Source organism: Armigeres subalbatus, chromosome 3, assembly GCF_024139115.2.
Source record: "Armigeres subalbatus isolate Guangzhou_Male chromosome 3, GZ_Asu_2, whole genome shotgun sequence".
NCBI classification, from domain to species: domain Eukaryota; kingdom Metazoa; phylum Arthropoda; class Insecta; order Diptera; family Culicidae; genus Armigeres; species Armigeres subalbatus.
The window spans coordinates 213,311,111-213,337,588 of record NC_085141.1 but is presented as its reverse complement, the minus strand read 5'-3'; the positions used below and the strand labels follow the sequence as shown (position 1 = coordinate 213,337,588).

The 26,478-nt window shown below is 37.0% G+C and overlaps 1 protein-coding gene across 1 annotated transcript; it reads left to right on the top strand.

The window, feature by feature from the left end:
- Positions 1 to 586: 586 nt before the first annotated feature.
- Positions 587 to 22,703, top strand: LOC134219322 (N-lysine methyltransferase KMT5A-B-like). Its single transcript, XM_062698039.1, has 5 exons — positions 587 to 852; positions 17,227 to 18,070; positions 18,194 to 18,554; positions 18,613 to 18,803; positions 21,735 to 22,703. The coding sequence occupies exons 1-5, from the start codon at positions 843 to 845 to the stop codon at positions 21,943 to 21,945; spliced, it is 1,617 nt and encodes a 538-aa protein (XP_062554023.1). The 5' UTR covers positions 587 to 842; the 3' UTR covers positions 21,946 to 22,703.
- The last annotated feature ends 3,775 nt before the right edge of the window (positions 22,704 to 26,478 follow it).

Here is a 26,478-nt window from a genome sequence, read left to right as displayed (position 1 = left end):
TTTTGGATGGAAATGATAGCCGTTCGGTGCAGCTTTATTGAACGGTAAAGGCAATAAAAATAATGACGTTCACCTTTTGTAGATTTAGTTTAGCTATGCATTAGAGCATTAGATTACACTTAATATTAATAAATTGTTAGCATTATGATAATATAAAACAACAGCCGCCATCAATGATCTGAAGAAGATTTACTAAACTTTACATGTTGTGTGAATGACCCACATTTCAAATGTCAACTGAAATGACAGCCCGCCTTCTAACCGACAGCATCGTTGACAGTTTTTAAATGGAAATGCAATGCAACCGCATTCAAAACGAACACAACATTTTTCATTGTCCGTCTGTGTGGATGGACTGAACACTAATGGAGGTAGTGAGAAAAGTGGATTTCTAAATAGAATTTTAATTTTCGGATAATAAGCGCTCGAAAGTGGTGTATTTGTGCTTTGAATGTAAATTATTTGTGTAGCAAAATGTCTGGAAGAAATATTTTCGTTTGGATTGTGAAGAGCAGCAACTAATGGACGCAAAATTCGACGTGAAAATAGCATAGTCCGTCGCGACACAAGCGAAAAGGAAATAAGCAAAGCGTATATTTTTCCTGTGGAAGAGGCTCTCTCCACCTTCGGTGTTCCGACTTCTTCTACACTTGTTGGTGGACTCGGCAGTGTGCGTGCCTGAGATAGAGGCCAACTAACACATATTTGTGTACGTGCAGCAAATATCTGTACAAAGCAAAAGAACGTAAATGGTGGCGCTTGAACTGTGAATAAAAAGGAAAAATCAGATCATTTTTAGTTCTAAGTAAACTAAATTGACTGGCATATCACAACCGGAAATAATGGTTAAAGGTAAGATTTGACATATTGACTTATTAATCAATCTCTCAAATAGTAATTAAGATAACTTGGAGAAGTCAATTGATTTTGCTTCTGTTTGGTTATGAATCTGTTCATGAGAATTTTCAATGTCTCGTGTGCGGAGCTATAGGCCGCAAAAGTAGAAAGTTTTCAGATAAATAGTTATAAATACGTATGTCTAAGTTGAAAGAATTATAAAACTTGCGAACAAACTATTCGCATTTCTTCTGTAAAAACTACACTTTTAGACGCCTATTTTCGTTTAATAGAAGTTGGCGCTTAGTTGAAATTATGGATGATGGTGAAAAAATAATATGGATGTCACGCATACAGAAAAACAGGAAGAGCGCTAAAAACAAAGTGATAATAATAAGAAGTATGTAGGTAGCGCATAGCCACAGAGCACCAAACGCTGGCTCGGTTCTACTTCACTTTGCACAGACAAGAGGGAGCAAATGTGTTCAGGATGTTTTGGAATGGAGGCGATTGATACTTGCTTCTTCTTCTTAGTTCAACACTTCGTGCCAAGTTTTGTAGCCGGAGTGGAATATACATTTGGCTTGCAAGTAATATGAATAAAGCTTTAGAGTGTAGTTCATTATTTTATAATTTTAATCGCATACGATAACATCTATCATATTCGTGACTGCAACTTTAGTTCAGTTGGTGAAATTGTTGTTCTCTGATTTTTCGGCGATTCCTTCTGCAATAAAAAAATAAAAATGAGAAGTTTGGCATATACATGATTGTTGATATATTTTGTATTTCAATAAATATTAAGATAAATTTTTAGAAAATAACGAAAGGAAGGGAAAGATTTTCCGGTGTATTATTGCCGGATTTACAGTGTACATTACGTTTATTATCATTTTTTCTACAATAAAAGTTCAGGCCGCATGAGCTCGCTGTGCCAAAACAGTGTCGCACTACGAGCTTGTAATGTAATACATATAATCAGGGTTCGTAATGCTCACTCTATTTCACTTACGAAAGTTTTTGTCGAGAAACCGCTTTTTGGGAAAGAAAGACAATCGCCATTTTTCGCTCACTTCATTTGCCGTGAAAAAGTGGTTTGCTTGTTTTTTTTTTCATATGGTACCATCACTAATGCAAACGGTAGTAGCTTTTGTAGAACAAACAATCTGGTGCCTACATGCAGATGTACTATGCTATTATTGTTAATGTTCTAGGTTAGAATCACGTTGCGCTTATACACCTTTTATTATTGTACAACGATAATTCTCGCGAAAAATGAGAGTGGAAAAAATATTTTCATCCAGAAAAAAAAGAGTGAAGGGTGAAATATGTTCCACACCAAATTTATCTCCCAGCAATGATGCTGCCTTTCCCGATACAAACGTTTGATTTTGCCGTAGTGAGGTACACTAACATTAATTGCCTACTTTATGGCTTTTATAGAAGCTTTATGGGGAACCATACAAGCTGGGTGTATATTAGTCAGATACTGAGGTAATGGTTTGCGCCGGCTTTTAAGTTTTTTCTTTTAAGTTCTATGTTTAATATGGCAAAATATGGCTTTTTTTTTAAATAAAAATCAAAAGTTGTAAAAACCCCAATTTTATTTCGCCTTGTGCATGTACTTATCCGTCCCATGAAGAAAAATATTTTTAACTTCAAAACTAAAAAACAATTTTCTTTTCAAAGTTTTTTTTTGTCTTTATTTGAGAGGTTTTCATCCCGAGACTGGCTCACCTCTTGTTTTCAACAGTTTTTTAAACACCCGATAAAAAATGTCATCGAAGTTTTTTTTTCAACCGATTAATTTCCGTTTTAATTTCAACCGAATAAATTGCCTAACTTAGGGCCGATGTCCACGTAGCGGTTTTTCACACTGCGTGCACGCCGCGTTCACGCAGGGTACCCAGCCTCAAATGGAGTAAGGGCCGATGCCCACGTAGAGTTTTTTCAACGCTGCGTGCACGTAACGTTGGAAAAACGCAGGTGTGCATCGGTGCGGCGACGCTGCGTTACCGCTTTTTCCCGATGCAAATATGCGTCGTTTTAACGCCGTGTGCAGATTTCAACGTCCAAGGGTGAACTACTTTCTGATTGGTTCAACATGGGAAATAGCTGCAATTTTTGAGTAAGAATCTAGTTTCAACATTTCTGACCAAATTTGATAAATTTCATTCGACATTCGTCAGTAACTTTGATTCGTTCTCCAACAGCGTTTTAGCGATAACTCCGAAGCGCAATGGCCGAATGACAGCATTGTCTAATATTAAAAACATCATTCTGCATCAAATGCATTTCAACGCATCAAGCGCTTCAGCAACGCGAAGAGGTCTCCTATTAACCGATGCGGGCAGTTATTAAATTATTTTGCATTCATTTAAAACAAAACAATTTTGCAAATTATTTCAAAGCATATAGTGGTTGCTCAATATCATGTAGCTTTCACTAAAAGTTCACGTAACCAGTACGTAGAAATCACGTAAGGTTCACCTGATCAAACACGTAATTACTTTCAAACTTCACGTCATTAGTAATGGAAAATCCAGTCAGATTCACCTGATAAATCACGTAACTCACCGAATCTAAATTTTGTTCAGGTTACATGACATTCAGGTCACTCTTACGTGAAAAGTGTGGTGGATGAGAACCACATTTGTTTTCAGGTAAACATGACTTGAAGATTTTTCAGAGTGTAGCCTTTTTCACCAAAACTTATTCCCTTTAGGGCCCGTTCACAAATTACATATCGCTTTAGGGGGTGGGAGGGTACCTGCAAGACCGTTACGGCCCATACAAATTTCAAAATCCTTTCATACAAAAAAACGTTACGAGGAGGTGGGTGGGGGTTGAAAATGGTCAAATTTTGTGTTATGTAATTTGTAAATGAACCCTTACCTGATAGCGGAAAGCTTATTCTGTCGGATACATAGGGGAAACTGGAAACATATTATCCCCACTTTTTGTTTCGGATGTTTCTCGATGCAAAATAATCAAAATTATATGATTTAATATGGACTTGATGAACAATTTAATTATTTATTCAAAAACATCATTGGAAGAAATTATTTTTTCATGAAAGTTATAAAAAAAATCGATCCTCATATCGGGGAAAATTGATCCTTTTATGAGCTGAAGATATTTAGGTTCTTTCAAGTGTGATAAAAGGCCAAATTGTTTTATTTTCAAATCCCAACAATTCTTTATAGTAAAAAACAGTCGCGCAAAAATTAAAAATATTGTTGGTATTGAGTAAGGCAGGTATATTGGTTCTTGAATAGAGTAACAATGACAATTATCAACAAAGTTGGCATCCTGATGATTATTTATGCAATCAATCCACTCCACTGAAAGGCAGATTACGACAACCATGATGTTTCAAAGAGGATCTCTCTGTGTGGTGATACTAAAACTGGATGATCGATACATAAATATCATATAGGGAAAAGTGCCCAATAGTGGACCCCCAACCAATAGTGGACCATCCACCCATTTTTGCATTATTACAACACAATGTAAATATTTTGCTATGAAATTCCATCGGGATAACCTACCTTACAGTCCTATGATTTGATTACATGCATTGGAAATGCTATGTAAAGTAAAATAAGATGATTTTCTACAATTCTATAAAAAATTAACATGAGAGTGTCCATTATAGGAATATTTTGAAGGGCCCGTAATAGGGAAGAAGAACGTCCCGAAACGGAACATAAAAATCAAATGAAGTGTCGACTATAGGGAAGCAATTTCCTATTATGGACACCCAGGGGGTCTACTATAGGACGAATATAGTGAGACTTGAAAATGTTAAATTCAACAAAAAACGTCGTGTATTTGAGTGTTTTATGTATGTATCGTAAAGAGGAGATGCAGAACTTGTTATTAGATATCCAGCAGAATTAATATGTAGAAAATTTCTACTTATTATGACAGAAAGAGCAAAATTTCGCTACTAGGGGGTCCACTATTGGGCATTTTACCCTATATCTTTGTTGTTTCAAAATCTAATTATCCTGTTTCTAATTAAAAAAACAGCCGCACTTCAAAACCAATAGCCAGTGGCAGTAATCTTGTAATCTTGTAATATCAACGCACCCTCTGACCATAGCCTATCTGCGTTGTATTTAAATACCGCTGAGCGATACGTCTACTGGGCAACACGTCCGGTGTGCACTGCACTAAGATCTCCTTAGATGCAACCGGACCGAGATCTTACTTAAGGCTCCCAAGGGTCCGTTTCGCTGTGATATGTTGCCATAAAATAGAAATATATGCACTTGCTTTTCTAATCTACGGGAATATTTAAATTTACTAATGATATTGATTAGTGACAAGTAAATTCATTCATCGATCAGATTAGAACGAGCTCAGTGCAATTAAAATATAAACGCAATACTTATCTGCAATTCACAGAAGATGTTGGGATTGTCCTTGAAGTAATCACGTTGTGAACACAGACTTCCTGTATTGACGGTGGTTGTTATGAATATGAATACCACTGATGATACCGGAACAATAAGATTTTCTTCATCACTGGTCGTCTGGAAAGAGGTAGATAAAGAATTGGGCCGCTTTCACTCGCCGGCCCGCAAAACATTAGTAAGTAATTAATTATACTACAAAGACAAAAATACAGTTCTAATAATTCTGTCTTATAAATGGATATCACACATGCCCATCTGATACTCAACTTAACCAAAACATATCCTCAATACTTAATAAATTGATAACTGTATATAGTTTCTATAATTGTCCATATATACCTACTATTCAATCTAGGATTCCAAATCGGATAAATTAATTCAGTTGCTAACTAAAAGCTTATCCTCAACGCTTTGGCTGTCAATAGTCTCCACAATATGAACCTTAAAGGTTACAACTTTGTTCAATCCTACATCTGTTTATATTAAAACTCAATCCTAACTGCCCCGAAACCGCTTTCAACACATAACTGCCCCGAGCACAGCCACTACATGCGACCCACAGGACCCCAATCGAGGACGGCCTACACTATACGGTTGTGAGCTTACACCCTCTCCTGAGCTGTGCGACGCTGAAAACATGCTCCTAACGTTTGATGCCTAAAAATAAAAATAATTAAACTAATTACACTAAATCTTACACTTTTGATCGAACCCGGCTGACATTCGCGTTAAACAATGTGTTCCATGAGTGCTGATCACTCATGATAACGCCCCGAATCGGCGAATAAAATTCAGTTTAACGCAGAGTTTAAACCCTCTCTTGCGCTAAGTAATGCTGAAAACCTAACTTCTAGGAATTTGATTCGAAGAAACAAATTATACTGAAATTGGTGCGTGGCAAAATAAGTTATACTATTAGCTAATTTAGTTAAACCCTGACTACCCCACATTATACTGGCCCGTTTGGAGTCATCCAGTGGCACTTGGTCTTAGCATTCGTTTTCTTTTTAAATTCTATAACAATTCACCACGCTTACCCCCATATTAGTAATATGTAGAACGAATGCTTGACTATTACTATACTAAGTATAGTAAAAGACCGGAAGTAATAATTGGGCCAGCCACCACCAAAAAAAAACCAATAGCCAGTGGCAGTGTTGGCAGGCCTGGTAGCGGGTCACTTTTTAGTGACTTGGTCACTTTTTTCGGGCAAGTCACTAAAAAGTCCCTTTTTTCGACCTCAAGTCACTAAAGTCACTTTTTCTCGCAAAAAGTCACTATTTTCAACTATTTTGAAACTATTGACTAAGATTTTTTTTAAATAAAACTTTATGTACCCATCGGATGATGCTTTGATCATGGCGGAAATAAAATTACGGATCTTAAAAAATGATCGCGCTGAAACTTCGTCAGCCGTTTAACTCGCTGCTTTTACTGGCATTTCACCAGTAGCTAATTGAAGGTGTTTCACGTCACAATTTATAAATCGGTATGCAGTCATGCAAGCAGGAGACCTGCCAATTCCGATTTTGTTTTAAAGCTCAAACTTTATATAGTAGGAGAAGGTGGGAAGATTTGATTCTTTGGGAGGCTTGACCCTTGGGAGACTTAATTCTTCGCTGTTTTACCGAGAACTATACTGCCGTTCTACGCATAATTGTCCCATGTTAGCTTTGATGAAAAATCTCAAACACGAGTCAATTTGTCTCACTGAAAAAATGAAGTTGTTTTTTTATGAATATCGAGTCTGAAAACAATTTAAATAAGTAGTGATTCGTTTTATGTTCTGAAAACGTGTTGCCTACGCTCATTAACATCCAAAAAATATTTGGTAAATCTCAAGATCCAATCGATTCTAAAATTAGTGGGACAAATTGACTGGGTTTTTTCATCAAAGATAACATGGGACAATTATGCGTAGAACGGCAGTATAGCAGTATTGTTAGAGTGTACTTTTATTATAGATCCTCTATAGACAACTGATCGTTATGTGGCGAATTATTGTTTGATTGACAGCCTTATTTACTCTATTATTTACTGTGTTTGTCCCTCCTAAAGATGTTTTTTAAGTAAAATTTGAATAACTTCCCCTAATATTGACAAAATGCTATCATTTTTTCACAGCACAAGCCGTCAATATGCTAAATGATCTTCACTGATAAAAATGCCAACATTCCACCACAATTTCAGGATAATTGGATTTTGAGTTGTTGTCACAATATGAGGAGACTTGATTCTGAGACTTGAGAAGTTTGGCAAACAAATTCAAGAAAATATAAATTTGTTCTCAAGCGGCTATTTTTTGTAGATTTGACAGATGTGATGAAGGGTTTGCTCTAAAAAAAATATTTATTGAGTAGATGTTATAGAGAGAGAATCAAGTCTCCCCAATTTTGAAGATTGCATGCGCTTTCGAATTCCATAGCAAAAATCGTTCATGAATACGTACAGCAAGTAGGGAAATCTGCGTATTTTGGAAAAAAAAATATTCAAATAGTTCAGAGAGCATAGTCCTGCAGTATAAGCAGAAGGTTGAGCGTTCAATCCCAGGCTCGTTGTACTGGATCTTCATAATTTTTGTTCCGTTTTCTACCCAAACGATCCGTACTGTTGTTTTTTTTTTTGCACTGAAAATTCCAATAACTTCCGTGGCACCTATGATAAATCGTGCATCTTTCTTAAATAGGTATTCAGCTAATCCAGTGAACTTAATTTTCACTGATTCTCACGTGAAGGGAATGCTCCTTCACGCAGATTTTTGCCTAGAAATCATTTTTCAGAAAATAAAACAGGTCTTATGAGTGATAACCATGTTTCGCGAACTTCCAGTGGCGTAAAAATTTGATTTTCTCGGAGGACTACTCATAGTTTTGAGTACTGTTTTTGACTGATATTTAATAAAATTTCCGTGGGATAAAAAGGAAGGCCAATACAATTTTTCTGAGTAGATAAAAGTTAGCGTGTACGATTTTCATTTCTCCTCTGAGTTCGTTCTAAGGCAAAAGAGTGGTGAGTGAAAGATGATTCTCATTCGACCCAAAAACGCTTAATTTCGTCTCATCGAACTTGCAACTGAAACTGAAAGTCACTATTTGGTCACTTTTTCTGCAACTGAAAGTCACTATTTGGTCCCTTTTTTCGGCCGTTTTGGTCACTAAAGTCACTTTTTTGAGCTGCATCGGTCGCTACCAGCCCTGTGTTGGTAAAATCATTCATAAAACTCAATCATTGAGTTTGCGAATTTAAAATAATGCATCACGTCTGATTTTTCATGCTAAAACGGATCATTTCACACATTTCGCTCTAAAAAGTGTTCATAATCAATTTGGGGGCAATTTATTGTTTACAAACGCAAGAGTATCCATTGTTCTATGTGTTGAACGTTAGATGACTGTTATTTTCGAGCCGGTGACAAGCACGGTGTCATCATCATCAATAGACATAGCCCGCTGTCATTATTGAAACGCAGCATTAAAACAATTATAGCCCAGGACATCCTAGCTACGATCTGGCGATGGGCTAAACAATAGGATGTCAGTAGCCTGGTTATTTTACTAAAGAGAACAAAAGAAAGGCCTAGATGATTCAAACGGGTGATTCAACTCAGCCATGATTTTTTGGTTGGGTGGTTGGGTGAGTTGGGTGCGTTTAAACTCACGAGTGATTTGAATCGTTCATGAGTTTTGAGCTTCTGAGTTTTTCCAACACTGGCCAGTGGTTAATATCCCAGAGTGCTTATTTCGGTGCCTAAGAAAAGGTGATCATACCAGGCTGGCGACTTCATACATCAATGTGGTACAGTATCCCCCCGCTTATCCGGACCTCGCTAATCCGACGACTCGTTAGTCCGGATCTCGCTAATTCGGAATTTTCCGGAAAAAGTATCAACACCCATTTAAACACATTATGTTGTCAGTTTTCGAGTTTGTGCTGTGATTTTGTTTTGGTTCATTTGTATGGATTTGACAGTCGGATTAACGAGAGGAACCCCGATAGTCCGGCCATACATTTGTCGGATCACCGGGGGTATACTGTACTGGCATGCTTGAAACATTATATTCACGTGTATATTATTAGTACACAAATGTGATTTTTTTTAAAATACTGAATAGAAGCGGAAGGATTAGCCTATTGTTAGAAGATCTTCAGGAAGACAGACAGACTTGCGATAAAATACGATAAAAATAATGATTTTAAATAAACTTACCCTCCTATTTAAAAGAGACAGTTCAATTGAATAGTAGATCTAACAGTACTGATTTTCCTTGTCATAAGACGAGTTTATACAATCCCATTGAATTCCATGGAATTCAATGGGATTGTATAAACTCGTCTTATGACAAGTGAAGACATTCCACTAAAAAGCTCAAAATAATTTTCCTATCAGTACTGATTTTACAAACAATGATTTCTTGAGTAATTTCAATAGGTATTCATTTAATTTTAGATTTACTCGTACCGTGAAGTATCCCAATTTCGCGCACTTAAGATCTGACAAAGTTAAAACGATCATTAAAAAACATGTAGTGGCCATTTGGAAACATTTGCTACTGCATCACGTAGTAGAAGGATTCTAGGTTCTCAAAAAAATGTTACTTGCAAAATTTTTCTGCTATTTAAAAAAAATTGGAATATGAATCCGAGACCGTTGTATGCTCCTTATTTCGCGCAAGAAAATAGGATAGTTCCTAATTTCGCGCAAAAGTGTTCCTAACTTCGCTCATGTTTGGAATTGAATATCGTTATTGGTTTGATGAAATATAATCAATTAACCAATAGAAGCATGCATCCATTGTTCAAAATATGCAGATAACGGTATCAGACAGCCGTCAGTGACCCATTCTTTAGTCGAAATGGTATGTGCCTATATTTCGACCCTGGAGCTTTGCTTAGATTTTACTTCATGCATTTTAGTTGACACAAGTCATCATTCCTAAAATATCGTTTGCTTCTGAAATATAAACCATATTTTAAGAAAAAAGGCATTGTATGAGCAATGTTTAGCTGGTATATAAATTTTTTTTAAATTTTCGAGACGTCATGAAAGAAAGTCTTAAATTCCGCTATCTCTTACATAGGACACATTCAAATATGTGTTTTATTCAAGACATCTTCAATATTATATACATTATCGAAAAAGCTGCTGTAGTTTTATCTTAAGTTTAGCATCATTTTACACATCGCACATTTTAGCATCATTTTACACATCGGATTTGGTAGCTATTGCTGGCACTGATCTATAAGATTTTTCAAGTCAACATTAGTCGAAGTCGGTGGTTATCAGCCTGAAAATTAGATAAAAAGCGTATGGGAATGAACTTTTCGGGTTCTATTCAGTGTAAAACTGTCCTGTGTATTATATTGCTTTTGTTTCATTAGAATGTTGCAAATGAAACTACGCAACAACAATAAACGAAATTAGGCACCATAATTACTCTCATATACCTAATTTCGCTCACAAAGCGAAAGTCTAAATAAACACAAAATACATAAAATTTTACACTTTTCAATAGTAATGGCGAATAAACATATCTAACAGAGCATAATGGATACAAATATTTCCAAAAAGTAGCCAGTTTTGTACAGTAAAATCATTTGTTTACTTGGGTCATGTTCTTCGTCGCTGTGCTAAGCAAAAGCAAATATGGCGGTCGATGGGAGGATCAAATTGAAATAATTTTATTTGGTGTACTAAACCAAGTTTGTTTTTCAAATTTTTTCGTGAAAAACATTCAACAACAATGACATTTTGTAATCCTCCAGATTTTTCAATTTTGACTGGTACCTAAAAATTGAAAAAAATAAATGATTTTATAATGCGCGAAGTTAGGGCGCGCGCGAAATTAGGGCACATCACGGTATTTAATAAAACTAATCAAAGTAAAGTAGGGGAAAAGACGGCTTTGGCAGGTTTTGTTCTATTATTGGCAGGGGGGTTTTTGTCGACCGAATTTTATGAAATTTGGCCACAATATTCTTTGATATGAAAAGAATGTTTAGGCCAAATTTGAGCATAATCAGTCATAAAAAACCCCCCTGACAATAATAGAACAAAACCTGCCAAAGACGTCATTCCCCCTATGTTTAACTACACATTGGTACTAGGTAATGTGATAAGGCTATTGGAAACCTCAAATACGCGTGTGCTTGAATGATAAAATTGAAGGAAGTAAATAAATCTATTAAACTTTTAAACTAGAAAAGAATTAGGGGAACGGTTCGCCACTTCATCTCATAGCTCCTATTTCCATCCCATCAAAAACAAAGCAATGGAAAGGAATTTGGTTTGTTTATTATTTTTGTGATTTTTTTCAGCAGTGAGCACGCATGTTGACAAAAAGAAGCGACGAATTTGGTGCCGTATTTCTGTGTTTAGCGATGAGATGGATATATGTACAGTGAGATGGAGATCGGAACAGTTCCCCTATAACAGATCAATTAGTTGCATGTAATACAATAATATGTAAATGCAATGGAATACAACAAACGCCATAATATATGCAATATCGGGATCAAATGTGTCCAAACTGTGGGGGATCAAGTGTGTCCATATTGACTTTTTATCTTGATTTATTTCTCATTCAATGTGAAATGAGCAATAACCAATTTATGAGCTTATTCAATTCTGCAATAATAAAACTACGTCCAGTAAAAAATTGACACGTTTTGGTTGGATATATTCAAAGTTATTAAACTTTTTACCTTTGCAGAAAAAAAGAACTGAGAACGCTAACATCTAACTAGCTAGAGCTAACATCAAATGTTACTCAGATTAAATTATCTGTTTATCGGATCTGTTTACACATATCAGTGATATAAACATGTTCTTAGGTTTCGAGAAAACATGGGGGGATCATGTTTCCCCGGGGATCATGTGTGTCCAGTTTCCAGGAGGAGTTCGTATTTCTTCCAATGTAAATCCAATACAAAATAAGTTACGCCTGTTTGCGATTTAAATCAGTCCTGATATATTTTATTAGTAGTTTGCGTGGAGGATGATTATGTCATTATTATGATTTTGCTTATATAAATCGTAAGTCAAATCTATGGATTTTTGCCAATATAAATGTGTGGAATTTAGTAGTGTACACGGATAAAAACAAAAAATAAAGTAAAACAAATATTAAATTCTGTCCACGGTATAGTACATTATTGGCGGTGGATTCTACCTTATTCATTACGTCATATAAATGGTGGGAAAAACTTCGCAAGTTTAAAAGACATTGTAAGATAGTTCGGGACTTGCAATCAACAGTTGTGATTGTCTTCATCACCCTCACCTTGAAACATATGTTCATATTAGCACGGTCAATTGCCAAATGAATATTAGTCAGTAATTATTTATTTGGATTACGTTAACTAATAATTTTTGTAAAACTGAACACTAATATCACAGAGAACATACATGGAACGCCGTCGACGTGGACATTGCAACTCAAATCTCATTTTGACAACACGATGGCGCAGGTATACTCTTGCATGTAAAACGACACTAGCACATAGTGGCATTTTTTGATGACGCTAGCGCTGATTCTGCACGGAATAACGGCAACATTCCAAGTTATTTCAAAATGATCAGTAAAAGGTTATCACAACATGGAGAGTCCAGCTTCATCGTCTGTTATCTGTGCTAATATGATTATTTAAACAATTACCCACATAGATCCAGGCATTGCAATATCATCTGAGCACAGGATATTATCTTTGCTTGTGCAAAGATATTATCCCTAATCAAAGAGCACGATATTATCATTTGAGCGTTCGATGATGATCCGGATAGCTGGCTCGGGGTTTGTTCGCGTTGCGAAGGTGTTGCTACAACAAAAGCTGTGAAAAAATGTTTCTCCATGACGAACATTGCACTTTGTTTACTGAGCGGATAGATATCTAAGATCGATATCCCATTATTTCATCAGTATCTTTGCTCAAAAGATCAAATGATGGGATGGTTTGCAATGCCTGGTGACCTCGACGTTCAACGGTTCAACTGAGAGACACTTTTACCGCCAAAAGTCAATATAATCAAGGATTTTCGAACCCAGTGACACTATTCACTACTAATTATGGCTAAATTTATAAAGAAGAAAACTGAGTAAATCATTCTATGTTTTGAATAATATTTTTTGCTCTGACTATGGGTATCGTCAACCGACATTAGAAGACAGTTTTGGAATATTGTAGGTCATCCAAACTGTCTTTTAGCACAGAATCTACGATCTTAAGCTTTCACGCAATGTCACGAAATATGTATAAACCTGTTCATCGCATCTATTAGAACAGCGGTTCTCAACATTTTTCTTGAGAGGTACCCCTTCGAACTTTTGCATTAATTGAAATACCCCTTTTGGAAGTAGGCTTCCAAGCCTCTTGAAAGATTAATCCACTATTCCTTTGAAGTGAGACTCTTGAGCCTCTTGTACGGACCTTCTGAATCTCTTGAAAGTAGGCTCCCGCGCATCTTGTCGAGAGGCTTTGTATATTGAAAGGACGCTTCAAAGCCTCTTGACGCTTCCGAGTCTCTTGAATGTAGAATTACAAGCTTCTTGAAAAGAGGGTTCCGATCCTCTTGAAAAGAGATTTCCGAGCCTTTTGAAAGGATCCTTTCGAGCCGCTTGAAAGGAGTCTTCCGAGTTTTTTGAAAGGAGGCTTCTGAACCCTCTCAAAAGGAGGCTTCTGAACCTCTTAAAAGTAGGCTTCCGGGCCTCTTAAAGGCAGGCTTACGAGCCACTTGAAAGCAGGCTTCCGAGCCTTTTGAAAAGAGCTTTCTTAGCCTTTTGGAAAGAACCTTCCGAATCTCTAGGCCTCTTGAAAGGAGGCTTCCAGGCCTCTTGAAAGGAGGCTTTCAGGTTTCTTGAAAGGAGGCTTCCAGGCCTCTTGAAAAGAGGCTTTCGGGCCTCTTGAAAGGAGGCTTCCAGGCCTTTTGAAAGAAGGTTTTCAGGTCTCTTGAAAGGAGGCTTTCAGTCCTCTTGAAAGGAGGCTTTCAGGCCTCTTGAAAGGGGGCTTTCAGGCCTCTTGAAAGGAGGCTTCCAGGCCTCTTGAAAGGAGACTTTCAGGCCTCTTGAAAGGAGACTTCCAGGCTTCTTGAAAGGAGGATTCCAAGCCTCAGAACTCAGAAAAAAAGGCTGCTGATCAACTTGAAAGGAGGCCTTCGAGCTGCTTGGAAGAAATCTGTGCTGGTTGTGGAGGCAGGATTCTGTTGGATTTACTAATCGCCATGCATATTATGTAGAAAACCAAGTTTTGGAATAAAAAAATACACAATTATCGAAACTTTATCATTAAATTTTGATTGGAATTGTAATTCGTCCGCCATTACGAATTTTTGTTCGAGGTACTCCCTAGGGCCAGCGAAGGTACCCCAGGGGTACATATACCCCAGGTTGAGAACCGCTGTATCAGAAGGTAAAAAAAATACCGCTTGTTTGTTCTGGAATAGTCTGAGTAATCCAAGCTGCTTCTCAGTTCGTGACTTGCGATCAACAGATGACAGTCTTTTGTCTTAACACAAAATTTTGATACCTCTTCAACCACTCCCATTACATCTCATGGAAGTATAACATACATTTCCAGATAATTTGGTTATTCTGGGTCATCCAAACTGTCCTTGAGATGCAGTCAACATTTGATTTTTTTCAAAACTCTAACTTTTGAAACGTATTCAACTATATCCATTGCGTCTCCTGGAAATCTATAGGGTGTCCGCAAATTATCCGAACAGATTTGGACAGTTTGCTTCTACAGAGCAAAAATAGACAATATTGGCATAATGGACACAACATTTTGACATCGTATTTTTCTGTAACATCTTGAGAGGGCGAATCAGTAGTACATAGTAGTCTCTATAACCGGCACAACTTCAACACTAGCCCGGTTACTGTTCGTCGTCGGAGGGTCTTCGATCCTCCATTTAGATCACGGAACTACACGCAGGACGAGCCTACCAGCAGGTTCATGAATGAATTTAACAGACTACAAGATGTAATTTCTAGAATCATGACAACAGATGTAATTCGTAATAGATTAAGATTATATTCCAATATACCAATAAATATTCCAATAAATCAAATAAATCAAATCAATGGACTGAATCAGTAGATCTATAGGCATAACAACTCAGCAGGCTGTAACAGATGTATATTCTGGGAATACTGGGAGTCATTTCATGTACAAATAAAACTTTTAGTCTTTGTAAACGCTCCTTTTTTCAAGTGAAAGAGAATTGCCTTTTTACTCACCGGATTTGAATTGAATTTACCATTCGGTATGGTCCATCTTGAAAACAACAGCCAGCAAAACACCGAATATATTACCGAGACATTTAAAATCATGTCACAATCGTCAACAATGTCTGAAAAGTATCTGTATAGAAACGTGCGGCTATTTTCTTCCGACCCAGAAGAAGGCGTATAACTCAGGGAACAGGGGTCATTTTGAAGTGAACATTGGTTCATGTAATAGAACACGCAGAGAAATGTTTTTTAAACTCAATGATATTATGTATAAAAACAACAAAAATAATTATTGTTCCCCGGCTAATAATTTTATTTGTTGAATTCAACAAAAAATCAGATTTGATTAGACGAAAAATATTGTTGTTTCTACAATGTTCCAAAACAGCACTCAAAATAAAAATTGTTGAATTTACAATATATTTTTTTGTTAGTACAAAAAATATTTTTAATCCAAAAAGAAAAATTTTTGCTTTCAACAATATTTTTCTTAAATTAAAAAAAATAAATATTATAATCAAAAATTTATTTTAAATGTTATATAAAATTTCTTGGGATTATCAATTATTTTATTTTTGGGTAGGCTTCGTGTGGAAAATAAAACCACAATAATTATATTTGTATTTTTTTCAAATATTTACTCCACAAACTAGTTACACTGGATTGCAGTAGAAACAACAATAAAAATTTTTGATTTAAATATATTTCAGTTTTGATTTTAAAAATAAAATATTTGGGTTTAAAAAATAATTCAATAATTTTATTTTTTAGTTCAAAAAGGTAGATTTTCTCTGCGTGAAGGATTGCATGCTGTTTTTTAATTTGTTCCAAAAAATAATTATAAACCTGTCTTGTTGCACGGATAATTTGCAGATACCTTGTACAGATATCGTAAGGTAGTTTTGAATAATCGGGCTCATCCAAACAATAGTTCTATTCGGGACTACAAATCTACAATTTTAGCAACATATTTTCTCAGTTCTGATTTCAACGAATTAGCCAGGATATCCTAAAACCATTTTACCATGTCCCATGATTTTCTGAAATATGTTATTAACATGGTTAAATACATATCTAAGCTTCTGATAAAAAAAGCTAGTGTTGTGACTGTAGATCGCAAGTTATGAACTTAAAAACGGTTAGGATAACCTTGGATATCCCGAAATCATCTAACCATGTCTTCTGGTCTCATGAAATATGTTATAGACGTGGTTCAATAGATATCTAAGAACCTAGTAACGAAAATAGCTAGTATCGTGGCTGTAGATCGAAAGCCCTGAACTCAAGTACGGTTTGGATGACCTAGGACATCCCAAAATCATCAGACCATGTCTCTTATGGACATGGTTGAATACATATCTTAGCATATATTTAGTAATGAAAAAACCAAGTGTTGTTTCTGTAGATCGCAAGTTCTGGACTCAAGGACAGTTTGGATGAGCTAGGATATCTCTAAACCATCAGAGCATGTTTCCTGGTCTTATGGAATATGTTATAGACATGGTTCAATAGATATCCAAGCTTCAAGTGACGTCAAAAGCTAGTGTCGTGGCCATTTTGGATATTTTGGATGATCTAGCACATTCCAAAATATATTTGTTTTGTCATTTCTTCGCGCTATTAATCACGAAAACAAATGGCACATATCAAATTTAAAATAAATCCCGAATATGCCATTATCAATAATAAATACATTGATTCGTAGAGTATTTTATATATTGTTTATCTATTTTCAGGACGTCGAACTCGTCAGACCAACCCCACTGGTCAGTGGCTTACATCTTCTGCAGTTGACGATACTGCAAGCCCCAAGCGCAAGGATTTCAAATACGACAACTTATCTCATTTTACTAGCAATGACACATCGGCAGACGTAACCGCTCCGATGATGTTGCGTGGTGGTCGTACCAAGACGAACGGTATTGCTAAATATCTGACGACTGGAAAGCCTTCGATGCCGGTAGAGAATGACAATAAACTAGTAGCCACAACACAATTCATTGATCTCACTGACGAAAATACATGTGATTCGTTTGAGAATGTTGCAAGTGGTAGCGGGCTGTTGGCCGGATTTGCCTTCGGCACGATTCAAAGCAATCCGGCGAGTAATATATTCTTGCAGGAGCCAGTGCTCAGCTTGAATTTTGATAAGACGCCCACAGATAAATCTCGCATGGTAATCAAGAACTCTTTCCTGGCAAGCGAAATACAACAGAAATTCTCACCGCCCAAGTGCGATCCTATGTGGGGTAGCGCGGCCTCGTCCGTGACGGTTAAGATTGAAGCATCCGACTATGCTCTTGATCTGTCGAAACCAACCCAAGTGACAGAGATCGACTCGACAACGTTCTTCAGTCAAGATAGCAATTCGTGTGATAGTGGCGACAGTGGGGTGGTTATACTCCCTACTGGCACCCTGGAGTTGGCCGACGGCAAACGTCGAAAGCCAGCTACCCCTCATCGCATCCTGTGCCCGTCGCCGGTGAAGAATCCGCTGGTAGCAAGTCCATCCACAGCTTTGGCGCACCTGAATATTCAAAGCAAGAGGGCCACAAGAAGGAATGTGAAATCGAAGCGAAGGTAGGTTTAAACCGATTTTGAATTTTGCTCTGATCAAGAAACGTAGTGGAGTTAGTTTCTGTTTGAATAGATATTTAAATAGTATATAATATAAAATGTTTCTTTTTATGTACATATTTGTAGACTTAATGTTAAGGAATCCGAAAACGCTTTAGAAGACACGGAGGAGACAAATCCAACAGATGTTAATATCCTACCGAACACAGCTGAGCTGGATAAGAAGAAGCCGGTCTTGAATGATTCGGTAAATCCAACTGCTCAGCAAAACACCAACAACAATAACCAAAGCAGTAAGCAAAGCGACGTTCCTACAGTCGTATCGACGAATGTTGGCAAACATAGTGGCGATGCGGGTACGAATAAGAAACTCACAGATTTCTTCCAAGTCCGGCGAAGTGTGAGGAAAACTAAGAAAGAGGTACTGTGGGAAAGAGATCGCGATATCGAAAAAGCCATCCGCGAGCAGCGAGAATCGGGATTGAAGGTAAAGTTAGTTCAACATACGGGGGCTATCTAAAGCTAACATATTGGATATTTGCAAGATTCAACACTTTGAGGAGAAAGGGCGCGGAATCGTTACCACGAGACCTTTCTTGAAGGGAGAGTTTGTAGTGGAGTATATAGGCGATCTCATCACTGTATCGGAAGCGAAGGAACGGGAGCAGATATATGCCGAAGATGACAGTACCGGTTGCTATATGTATTACTTCAAACACAAAAACGTTCAGCATTGGTAAGTGTCTAAAGCAGTGTAAACTAAAACTTTTCGTAATAATTAGTCCCTTGGTTTGATGATCTTTTGAAGTCCTTCTTTTCGTATCTTCAACCCTAACCAACCTTCTAATTTCTATTATCTATTATATCTGATCTAAAAATGAAACAACCATCATAACTCGGATGTTACTCTTATGCCCGGAGAATTTGAAACGTGGTCATCTTAGAAATCTTTCTCGCAATGAAAGCACATAAGGCAGAATGAACGAAAGGCGGAACGATACAAATGACAGAATCACGTAAGGCGGAATCATAAAAGGCAGTACCACAAAAGGCAGAATTGCATTGGACTGGTTTAACTTATTCGGACACTTTGAAGCACCAGACCCAACGGCCGGCCGTTGTTAAAACATGCTAATGCAGTTTTGCTGATCGTGATTCTCCTTCCTCTATAAAAAGATATCATTTGGCCTTTGATCGGCCAGGTGCATGCTTTCTTGTTGCTTAGTGGGGAGGAGATCTTCCATAGCTCAGCGATAAGGCATATGGCTTTGTACGAAGCATACCATGCTGAAGGTGACTGATATCGAATCTCTACACGGTCTGATAGGAAATTTTCTTGCCTTTCCGAGAAATCGTACACTTATATAACTCTGGAAGTGTTTAATGGATACTGAGCCAAGAAGCTGTTAGTGTTTCAGTTGTGCACGGTGTCTTTATCCGAAGTAGCTCCAAAACACCCACTATACAAAAGTATAGGTTTTCCTCTTTAACGTGGATTTTTAAAATGTTCTATCGGGGATCATTTTTCCATACATTTTTGAGGGGGTAAAATCGGCTATCATTTGAAATTTAGGGAGGGAGTTTGCACCAAAAATAGTGAAAATAAAATTTGTTCTAGATCCCCCGATAGAACATTTTAATTTACCCACTATATGAAAGAGCATTGCATTGCAGAGCATTGCTTTCACGTGGTGGGTGTTTCAGAGATACTGATTTTTGAAAAATAAAATTCCCCCACAGAGACACCGTGTTGTGAAATAAGATTTACAGATATACGGAGGGGCGTGCTTTTAAAGAAGGAATCATATTCCCCTTCAACTTAGACCGGGCAGATGCGAGCCTTCAAAAAATAAATTATGTCCTCTCTTACCTCAAGCAGACGCCTGTGTAAAACTAATAAATGACAAAATTCTGCCTTTTGAAATTCCACCTTTCGTATTTCCGTCTTTTGTTACAAGTATAAGGTCTGCCTTTCGAGAATCTGCCTTTTGTGATTCCACATTTTGTGTTTCCGCCTTCCGTTAGAGTCCCAACATCAGTGTGAAAGCCTTCCTGGTGCTGTGTAGCACCAATCATTTTTATGACTGGGTGATTTTTTAATTTCCGGACTGTCACTTTTAAGTTTAATTATCCAAATGAGACAGACCCTTAGCCCTCCTTTACCCTCCAGTGGGGGATGTAATGCCAATAAGATGAAGAAGATCAGTGTGAAAGCCATCTGTTCCCCTATTTCGTTGTAGATAGTGCATACCCAAAATTCTGTTTTGATCCAACTTACTGGAATACCATACCATGATCGGCACTTATTCATATAGAAGAAGATAGACATAGACATAGATAGCCATAGAAGATTTAATATTAAAGATAATAAAATTGTCCATTCGTTGGCATGCAGTTGTTTTTCAGCAATATGGAAATATATTTATGAAAGTTTAAAATAGATTCGGTTTGGGAAGAAAGTCGGCTTGGGTGAACATCCCATCGGATGATGACACTGTTAATTAACGTTCACACTGATAATTCTTACTTCGATTGCCGATAATTCTTACCAATAAAAGGCATTAACAACATAATTTTGGTTGGTTTGAATAAGTTACCATAGTGGTTTTCGTTCCTGTGGTTACGTTCGACTGTTCGAGCGAAGAAAAGTTATCCTCAACACTCGCACACCTTCCGTTCCACCACACCACTTCGTCGTTTTCTTACGCACCATATAAAAAAAATCATTTGTGTAAAAAAAATCTTACATGGGGGAAAGGGGTGATCGAGAATCCCAGAAAAATTGCTTACGTAATAAGTGTACGACCCCTTTCAAGTGGTCTTGTTGTGTACGGGATATCACGCCTAACTAGAGAGTAGGAGGTTGAGAGTTCGAGTCTCTCCAAGACACGTGGATTTATATCAATTTGTCCATTTCGTAACATGTGTTGTGCATGCACAGCCAAGGCCCAAGATATTTGACGAATAAAAATGTTTGACGGGAAAGGTCATTTGGGGCTGATTCTTACCTTGAAAAATGCTTGTTTTTTTCACATTATGTATAATAGCTTATTACTAGCTAGTGTAGATGTACTTTATTTATTGGAATACTGATCATGTTAAAAAGTATCTTGATAACACGATATTTATTATTATAAATGGCGTAGTGTGAATAGGCTATAAAGCATCATTATCGGTCGCGAGCATTTTAACGAAGACAGCTTCGCTTATAAGCAGGAGGTCGTGGATTCAATTCCAGGCTCGTCCCTTTCCCACTTTCTGTGTTTCACGTTCTACCAAAACGATTCCTACTGTTATAACCTTTCACATAATCCCAAAACTTCCCGTGGCACCTATGAGAGGTCGTAGAGTTCTCTGCATCTTTCTTAAGTAGGTGTCCAACTAACCATCCTTCCCCTTCCTAAACATTCGCAAGGACGTGGCCAGGACAGATCTCGACTATTGGAGAGTGCATTGCTTTCATCTAAGAGTTAGTGAGTTATTCCCAAATCAATATCTGTGGTAACGGATGAAAGTAAGTGATGCTACTCTCATACAATAGTCTTGCTAATGCTAATGATTAGTGCATCGCCCCATAATTATCGGTCTGTTGTTTTGAACTCGTAAATAGCTAAGGTTTTTTTTTACCATTTGCATCCTCAACAATTTTATTTTTATTCTATTTCAGCATCGACGCCACCGCCGAGAGCGGCAAGTTAGGCCGGTTAGTAAATCACTCGCGTAACGGCAATCTTATGACGAAAACGGTTTCCCTGAACAACCGACCTCATCTGGTGCTACTGGCCAAAGAAGATATCGCGGAAGGCGTAGAGGTAACGTACGATTATGGAGACCGTTCCAAGGAAGCCCTGCAGCACCATCCTTGGTTGGCATTCTAGAGATGAGTTCCCAATCGCGGGAAAGTTCAATTCCTATTCTCGAACGAGCGTATTTCACAGCCAAGTACCCGCCATATGTTTGTGCTAAAAAGTCAAGTGAGAGCAGGATACAGCGGAATATTGTAAGCATTTTGATGTTCCTTCTAATTCCCAATTAGCATGATGATAACGATGGTCTACGTGCCCGCAAGGATAACTTTTGGGAAGCGAAGTAAACACCTACTTTGTCTCTTGCACTGTAAATAGCGTACACCTGAGAAAACAATAATTATTCTAGCATAAAGAAAGATCATCATAAACACAAATTTTACACATAAAAAAGATTGCTCTTTATTGAAAGAGATTTGTTGCAATGCAAACAACTGATTTGATTGACTCTAGTTTAGACGTGACTGTGTATTCCTGAATGAAGCATAACTCGGACGAATCAGTTTGTTATCCTATTTATTTTTCTCGAAATATTCTTTCTTTCTATTCAATCTTAAAATAGCAGCTCAAATATTTTTTTCCATTTTGAAGGCAGGTTTGAGATTTAAAATGGATAACTAGGATGAAATATTTTATACAAACATAAATTAGAAACTATTTTCTTATAATAGGTATATGGAAAATCCAAGATTTTGCTGAATCAGTTAGCTAAATGGCGTATAACTTTAAATATTTATTAATACACCCAGCCAATTTAATGGTTGCAATTATAAGATAAATCATGTGAAATAAATCATTGCATGGATACTGTCTGCCATTGCATCGATGGATATGGATCTTGTGAGCAAGCACAATGGATACACTAAACTATGTCAAGCGGGTCGAGAATTTTTATAATCAGAAAATATCGTAGACCGGACCGGAAATCGAACTTGCCTTCTCCGGACTGTCAATCACACGTTTTAGTATGTTAATTTAATCTTAAGGACTGTGAATCTGCGTCCATACAAATAAGCTTTGAAATAATTAGTTGCCCTGAGAATTGCAGTCAGTTCATCCAAAATAACTGATTTATTCATTTCACAAGGTGCGAACCTTTTGCTAGCATTCGCGATTGGTAAGTCGTTTCCATCAAAATTTTGGAACTACACCACATTGCATCATAAATCAGATCCGTCAGTTGTCAAAAGCAAGGTCCTACAAAAACCAGGGTACCTACTAAAATAATGTTGATGGCGTCGAAAATGACTTGAGTACTTTGAAAACATCCTCGCATTGCGCTGTCCACTCAAATTTATCATTTTTTACAATGTTTTAACAAATTTAGGTACAATTATTAATAATAGTTTCAAAATGCAACAAACCTTCTTATTTCGTCACTGTTCTTAGGAACAGGATAATTTTTGAAAGCTTTATATTTATTTGTATCTGGCAGAATACCTTTATCGGCTATTCTGTAACCCAGATAAGTAATATTTTGCTGGTTAATTTTAAATTATATTTAAGAAATCGTTCAAAACTATAGATAAATTTGATTAATAGTGTCGCATTGAATATCCAACGACAATAGTATCATCAATGTAGACAAAGCATATTATAATAAACCTAAACACGTGTTACGTTAAAAGTTAAAATCATTCTGTGTTTCACTTAACATTTTGATTTCAGCAAACCTTCAACTCTGAATAAGAATCTATATGGATAGGTGCGAGATCCTTGATACGCAAACTTTGGGATGAGATATAGGCGCAGTGATGCCTTGCAGTCGCAATATTTTTATTTCTCTATTTGAGAGAATACCAGACTGAAGTCTCCAGTACAATCACAAGAGACAAAACTTGATTTCTGAAGTTGTTCGTTTAGGTGTCCTATGGTGTTCGTTTATGTGAACATATTTATACCGCTCCGGGTTCAATATTACAAGGAATATTGTATGATCCATAATAGCATGGCCTGGCATTATCACTGCGTTTATTAAATTTAGTTGTTGGGCCCTGGCTTGTTATTTGACTCTTTCGAGTTGCGTGATATTGACCCTCGAGCCTCGCCGGAAGTAGAGAGAGAAACTCTCGGTGGTGAATGATTTCTAGGTATGCTGTTTTCAATTGCATAACTCAGCGTTCCATTTTGTGCCCGTTTGTTTCCGTGGTGCTAGTTTGATTTGTATGCTGGATTAGTTTATGGTAGTTTATTTGATTTTAATTACGCTTTTGGTTAAGGCATTGCGCCAGCTCCCATTAAATCTGTTGTTAGGGTTAAAATTTCCTCTCCTTTGGTTAATATTACTATCTCATCCACGGCCTCGATTATATTGATTCCTGGTTGCCGAAAATATCTGAGCTTGTATGGGACTTGAGTTTCTAGATTTATCTTCATGAGTCTTTTGTATAGCGTCATTCTCTTTTATTTTCTGATCTGCAACATTCAGCTTAGTAAATGTCCCGGCGCGTAGTATTGTTTTTATTTCGGGATTTTTGTTCCAGCAATTAGAGCATCGACATAGCCATTTGATTAAATGAAAAACTTAGCTTAGGTAAAACGAAGGTTTCAAAACCATTCATGACATCATACTCACGAAATTGATGTGGTTTCGGTGGAGCCGGTTGAACGAATTGTGGGGTTATTTTGGTTTTAGTCATTGGCCTGATAATTATGTACATATTTTTCAATTCTCATATATCAAGGTTCACTCTTGATAGTGCGTCCGATCCAACGTTGTTCTTCCCTTTTATGTATTGTACTATGAAATCATATTCTTCCAAGTCTAATCGCATTCGTACACATATGGTCGAAAGTGCTTAATTGCCCAGTGAATTGCAGTTAGTTTACGCACTACCGTCGGGGGTGAGAATGGGTCATCGCTCTCACCGTCACTCTGGAGGCCGTAGAGCAAAATCGTTCAAAAAGGTCTCTTATAGTTTTAGTCCTCTTGGCCTCAGATGCATTAAATATATTCTACAAGCATTCTAAGTAGTTGAAACAGTGATCCATTCTCACCCCCATTTGACCCATTGTCACCCCCGACGACGGTATTGATGATTTATTCGCTTCAGCTTTTGTGAACGTTCGACTGGAAAACGCCACAGGTAATTCGATATCATCATATTCTTAAGCTAATACCAGCTCCGCAAACCACTTTGGAGGCATCAGTCGTAATAGTGAAATCTTCCTTATAATTTGGGAATTTTAAGATTCGAGGTGACAGTAGCTGTTGTTTGAGTATGAGGATTTTAGATTTTGTATCCTTTTTAGTAAGATGGTTCAATGGGTGGCAAATTTCAGCGAAATTAGTTATGGAACGTCTGTAATAGTTACAAAATGCAACAAATCTACTGGTCTCATCCGCATTTTTTGGTATTGGATAGTTTTTTATAGTTGAGTCCTTTCTCAGAGATATGATGTCCAAGGAATGTTACCTCGGCTTTGAAAAAACAACATTTTGCCGGGTTAAATTTAAGGTTATAATTTCTCATGCGTTCGAAAACGGAACGTTTTGTGGAACAGTTCTTACTAATGAAACAAAAATTTCGTAGAGGTGTCATAGTTGGTATGAAATCAATTTTTATTTTCGTTCATTGTATTAATGAATTTTACAAATTTGTTATCATTTATATTTATATTTATGCAATTAGCATACATTAAACCTGTAGTTACTTCGTTTGATATGGAAACCATCTCCTCTGGTAAATAAAGTAGGTTTAATTTTTTTCATTATTTCACACCATGGAGGTATAATTTGCTTGGTGTGTGATTTTTCATAGATTGGTATACTAGTAATACGCGTGTTAAAAATACTCATTGTCAGAATGCATGCACTATAATCAATGCAACATTTGTAAGAGGTAAAGAAGTCCCTTCCCAACATTCCGTCAGTGGGAATTGGAAAATAATCGTTTACCATATATAATTTATGTTCAAGTTTTAGGATACTCGTTATCCTTTAAGAAATTTACATCTCAAATAAGAAACACTGAAAAGTCTAGTTTTCACGATGGTTGTCGATAATCTCCTCTTTATTAAGATGCTTTGCTTACAGCTAACCTATCGGCTTAATCTAGTACGTTGCTTAACTAGAAGATAGGAACAACCCATTTTCCAATTTGTCCAATCAGAAGAATACTAACCAATACTAATAAGCATGCACAAACGCATTGCTAGTTCAACCTATGCGCTGTTGGGTTAGGTCAGCGAAGAACGGAAAAGGAATGTTCTTGCGCTTTGCATGTTCTCATGAAATTCGATGCCACTAGACCGATTGTCAAGTGGTGCAATGTGTTGTCATTTGATGACTCAGTGTTACATGCATGGGAATGCAAGTATTCTAGAATGTTGCCACCCATGATGGGTATTGAGCTGTAAAATATAAACAATTAGCTGTTAAGCGACATGACCCAGATTTGTTCGTGGGAAAAGACTTTGTGAAGAAATATAGAAATGTACATCCAAGCGATGTAATGTTCGACCAACACGTAAGCATGTCGTAAATAACTTGAAAGCGTCAAAATACTTAATTTATGATATTCTGGAAATTATCATGTTACACCATCCCCCTTTAGGTGAATGATGTAATGAAATGGAATCATTCAATTATTATCAACATATTTC